This window comes from Orbicella franksi, chromosome 5 (genome assembly GCF_964199315.1).
Source record: "Orbicella franksi chromosome 5, jaOrbFran1.1, whole genome shotgun sequence".
Lineage (NCBI taxonomy): Eukaryota > Metazoa > Cnidaria > Anthozoa > Scleractinia > Merulinidae > Orbicella > Orbicella franksi.
The window spans coordinates 14,349,901-14,355,460 of NC_138149.1; the positions used below are offsets into that span (position 1 = coordinate 14,349,901).

A 5,560-nucleotide genomic window follows, 5' to 3' on the forward strand; every position below is an offset into this window, starting at 1 on the left:
TTACGCAGAACTTTTGCTACTCTCTCGTCACGTAATGGATCCACTTTGTCCTCTCCACTTCCAACGCAAGGCCAGTTTGACAGCTCCTTATTACCGAAACAGACAATCAGGGTGGTGCTGTAGATGACAAAATTCGCGTGAGAGACATCGGCAATAACTTTCCTGCGCTCGTCTTTTCCAAATCGAGCCCGTAAGCCTTTTGTTAGCTCGACGTTAAAACACTCTTGAACAGCTGACAGACGGTGAAGTTCTTCAATACATTTTCTACATGGTGCTACCGCGTCCTCGGGATTGTCTAGTTTCTCTAGTATTGTGGCCATAACTCGATATTGCATTGCTAGAATGCGGTCGGCCGTTTCTAGAGCTTTATTAGCGAAGGCCCTCGTTGCTTCCCTGCGAGCATCTTTAAATCTTCCTTTCGCGTCGGAAAGCGCCCTCGTAGCTGATTCATCCAGGTCAGTAAGGTCCAACTTTCTCATTGCTTTGACGAGAGAAAATGCTTCATCACAAGCGGCTTGCGTTGTTGCCGCACCGTGCTCGGTTGTGGACCTTGCCTTATTAAACACTTCATACAGCAACTCGATTCCTTCCTCAAAGAAGCTGATACTCGCTAGCAAATCTTTTCTTGATAATCCATTCAACTTAGACTTGATATCGCCAATTTCACGAACGATCAATCCACGAAATTTCTGATCTGTTATATCGCCATCTTTTAGCTTCTCCGCTGCCTTATCTCTGCCTTTATTCACAAGCAAACCAATAGTGGCTTTAAAAACAGCGGTCGCAATCGAAGACATAATCGTCAAGTAAAGAATTTTAAAATCCTTTTTTTCCTGTTTTGCTGCTCAGTCACGAAGCTATTCTCTGCAGCGGCGTTGTATACGGAAATGAACGAATCAAAAGGTGTATCTATCTATAAGAATATCGAAACAAAGAGTTATTAAAAAAAAGTTCTAGTCCAGTGCCTCACAAAAGACTAAGGAATGAATTTTGCTGACGCAATGTTCACTCAGCTTTATGGAGCTATAAAAAACAGGAGCGCAACTCTATCTGAAGGACTGAAAGATTGGCCCTAAAAAAGTTGACTTGATAAACACTTGAAACTAAGAAAGTGAAGCTATTTTGCCTCAGGCTCGGCTAATAAAGATAAGCAAATCCTTAAAAAGTTGAAGCTGTCGTCTGTTCCCTTTTCATTTGTAAGTTAACACTTTTTCCTATTCGTTTTTCAACAAAATCTTACCAACAAAAAATCAAAGAAACCGTTGAACGAGCTCCTTAGTTTTGTTCAATCCTTCACATACAAATGGGCCAAATATGAAGCAATAATCAGGCGACATGTGAAAGGCAGCGGTACAAAATGTGCGAGAAATCGAAAGTTTTGGGAAATGACATATAACCCGTACTTCATTGATACGTTATATTCTATAAGAGTTAGAGAAAGTGATCCAGCTTGCAGACAAGCTCAAGTAGAAAGAAAAGCTGCCGTGTTGTGGCACTGAGAGCTCAAGTGAGTTTGAACAAAGTAATGATGCATGGCAGAGATTCAAGTTGTTATCGTTTGAAGTGGGCTGCTCGATCATAACATGGCAGTCACACTCCAAGCCGTCCAGACTCAAAGACGCCGTCATATCAATGAAAGTGCTTTCATGTGACGCTGCATGTACTGCAGCATAAAAGTGACTTTGTTACGAGTTTTTACCCGAATTTCATGTCAGTCCTCAGATCAAAGAACAATATTTCATAACTTTCCTTCTTGGGCTTGTGTAATTAAGGTATAAAACTCATTAGTTGATAATCTAGATCGAGGGATGCATTTTTTCCTCATTTATTCAGAGCATTCAATAATCGTACTTTGCCAAAGGCGGTGAATCAACTGAAACACCAACAAACGAGCATGTAACTGACCTGCTACAAAAGGGTTTCTGTAGGACCTCTGTATGGCTGAGGATGTTTCTACCTTTTTGAGTAGCATAGCCTGATATGAACTCACCAAACATTATCAGTTTTTAAACAAAATCTCGACGCGTCCTGTGTGCGGCATTCAAACATTTTATTCAAACGAAATCCATTAGTGACCCAGACTGGAGAGACTGTTGACCCTAACCAGGCATTACGTCAATTGTCTTAAGTTTGTTTTCAAACAAGATTGAATATATTTTTAAACTATTTGTCTCACGCAGCCGTTGTCAACTGCAAACAATAAAACGGAATTACCAATTCCGGAGAAACACAAATAAAGCTTAAGTTGAAGCCTGTTTATGAGTTAATGCTTTGTACGTCAGATTTTAGAAACTGTTGCACACTTATACTTAAAACACTAAATAGTTTCCTTGTGGTATTTGACATGTTTAACGATAAAAAAAGTCGTGTAGCACACCCTACTTTTTCTGGGAGTTGTTAGGAATAACATTGAAGAAACAACAAGGAGTCGCTTAAAAACGAAGGGGTTATACAGGAAATAGCTGTTTTGGTTGTCATGTAGATGAGCCTATAAGCGGGGGCAATTATTAACGAGGCGGGTGGTGAAGGCTTATAATTGCAGTTTTATGGAGCCAGCCGAATTGTCGCAAAAATGCTTTCAATTTACATGTTTAAACTCAAACAAGTCATGTCTTCAGGATATCGCTCTGATCGGTCAGTTTCCAAGGTAACTGAAGAAGACCGAAAAACGCAACCTCCTCTGTTTGATTGTCAAGTGATGAAACGCGGCCCGGACTGCTTGAAAAAACTTCAAAACTTTGAAGACATTTTAATCAACCACAACATCAATATCAACAACATCCTCGATGCCACAGCGCACGTTACTTCAGAAATTGACTCTAATTTAGGCTTTATTGTCATTTTTCCTTACAACTTTTGGTGATTATCTTTTCCGTTTCTTGGCTCGTGTCACACCAATTGTCAAAGATCTACCAGTTTAAACTCAAAAACGTAAAACGGTATCAAGCAAAATCACTGTCGCTTAGCAAAAAGTCACACAGTGGATAGTTCTACTATCGTCTCGTGACGCCAAACGTTCATTGAATTTTTGGTTTTCATGTATTCTGTGTTCAAAAAACATAACATGTCCTGGTAATCACGTGGTCTGCGCTCTCAACCAGTAATGACGAGAGTAGCAAAACTAGTTATGTGTTTGCTTTCTTGTGTTCCTTGAGAAAGCGAAGCTACATATTATCAAATGAAGTAATTATTTTAGCCTATTGTTCGAGCACACTTCAGCATCCTGTCCTAAAATAAGTCTGCTTTGCATTTCAGTGAATGTTTGACATTAATATATTTACTTAGGGTGTTATTACAAATATTAACAGTCCGCTCCTTCAGCTCGTGCTATCGCGGTTTCTCTGTTTCTCAGCCCTGTTTTCTGACGGAGTGGAGCTTCTGTTGCGATGATGACGATGATGATTCCGACGATGACGATGGTGATTATGATAATGACGCGACTTCCGGTTCTTCTCATAAGAAGGGTTCCTGCCACTCTCAGCACTCCTACTACGGCTGCGCTGAGGACGGTCAGTATTCCTAACACGGCCTGACGTTTTACCTTACCCTACCCCTCATGGGCACTACGCCTCACCTCTTGCTCACCATCGCTGTCGGAGTTATCACTGTTTGTAAGTGATTTATCTTCTTTAAGGCAATGCCTGTTGCGTGGAATGAATATCTTTGTCACTCTCAGCATATTCTGTGTGCTTTTCAGCAAGTTTATCCAAGTCGTTTGATCTGCCTGTATGACTTATTTTCTCCTTTTCTTAAAGACCTGCATGTGTTATTATCTTCATCATACCCACGAGTTATGCTTCGTGAATTCCGATCAGCGCCGTTCGACTGCAATCTCGTCATTGTGCTCTCTTCTTCTTCAAGGTTGCTTCTTTTTCTCTGAAAGCGAATAATCTTTTCATTTTCTTCCTGTCCTTCGCTATCACTACCACTAGTCGACTGATATTTACCTCGCTTCTGGTTTGTCGTGTTTCTGTCAATGTTATTGTCAGATGGCTCTGGATCACTCGGTTTTCTGGCTCGTAGTTGATAATCAACAGAGGAAGTCTTTTTATCGTCTATCCTTGGTTTTTCTTCAAAGGCTCGTATTGTTCTGGGTGTCGACTCGTTGTCTTCGTCAGTACTTTCGCCTCTACTTCGTTTCCACAGTGTTTTCATTTTGCTTGTCGTTAAACTCTCGCGTCTTCCACCATCACAAAATGTTCTTTGTAACAATTCTTGGTCCACCTGGGCCTGGACGCCATTGCTTGTGTCAAGAAATATGGAGCATTCGCGTCTTCGAGGAGACCTCGATCGCCTTCGAGGAGACTTCGATCTTTTCCTTAATTGTAGACCTCGAACTCCTTCGTGAAGACTTTGAGGCTCTCCGTGGAGATTTCGATCTCTTTCGTAGAGGGTACGATCGCTCTCTTGAAGACCTTGAACGTTTGTGTGGTGATGCCGAGCGCTTTTGTGATGAATCTGAACGTTTTCTTTCAAACGATGCGACTCTCCTGTGTGGAGCCATGGGCCGGCCACGTGAGAACCTTGAACGTTCTCGTGGAGATCTCGCGAGTCGCACTTATGTCCAGGATTGAACGCAAGTATTGTTTAATCAGTACTTCATATTTGCCAGGCTTATTTGGCATTTTCATATTACTTCATATTTGACAGCATTGTGTGTGTTTTGGTGACTTTTTTTACCAACGAGGACACTTTGTGACGCTTATCACAAGGAGTTGAATCTCATTAGCGCTCAATGCTGGACATATCTGGCGAGTCGTGGGGGAGATGTTGAGCGTCTTGGAAGAAAACGATGTCTCGTGTTGTTACGGGATTCGGTCTGAGGTGAGGATGGTGGAGGTGTGCGATATCGCTAAAAGAATTTAGAAAAAAAAATTGTTACAGGGACGGCCGCCGTTGGGTCATTACAGACATTTGGGGTTTCCTTTTACAATATCAATCAATATCGATCGAACAGTGATATCGATTGGATCGACTTATTTGAGATATCGATTTTTATCGATTGACTTCAATGCATTAGTAATGACAAGATCCTCACCATGTTTTCCCTTCCTCTCAGAATCCTACTATACTTAGAAATCGACAAATATAATCTGATTATTATTTCGTTTTTTAAAACAACTCTGTCGGACAATTTTGGTACCAAGTCAAGGACTTCGCACTCTGACTTCAAAAATGAACTTCTCCAGGTCACATGCCGCGTAAGTTAATGAATAACTAGCTCCTAATTAAGTGTTAAAAAGCGGTGTTAATTATAAACGCGATAACGTACTAATAAAGGGTTCGAGAAGCATGGAATTAAGCTCATCCTGTCCATTAGGAAGTTATCCAGAGGACAAGCCTCCGAAAACAGTGTTTTGAGGTTATTTTTCCTCGTTAAAATTGGAAACGTTTATTAAGATTGAATAATACATTAACTTTATTATCTGAATAACTGGAAGAGCATTTCATAAATTGCAAATTTTAGAGGTTTACGACCTAGAAGATTGTCCTTTAACATTCCTGAAAATTTGACAACATTCGGTTGAAACCCAATGGAGATATCATGTTTGAAACATTG

General features: G+C 40.7%; 1 protein-coding gene and 1 pseudogene across 1 annotated transcript in view; both read right to left on the reverse strand.

The window, feature by feature from the left end:
• The window catches only part of LOC145487050 (uncharacterized), a 1,982-nt gene extending 980 nt beyond the window's left edge, over positions 1-1,002 (reverse strand). Inside the window, exon 1 of the mRNA XM_081465758.1 lies at positions 1-1,002. This exon is cut by the window's left edge and continues 980 nt beyond it. Within this exon, the coding sequence (XP_081321884.1) occupies positions 1-797 (797 nt within the window). The 5' untranslated portion in view covers positions 798-1,002.
• Positions 1,003-2,723: 1,721 nt separating this feature from the next.
• On the reverse strand, positions 2,724-5,331 carry LOC145487973 (uncharacterized; annotated as a pseudogene).
• Positions 5,332-5,560: the final 229 nt, after the last annotated feature.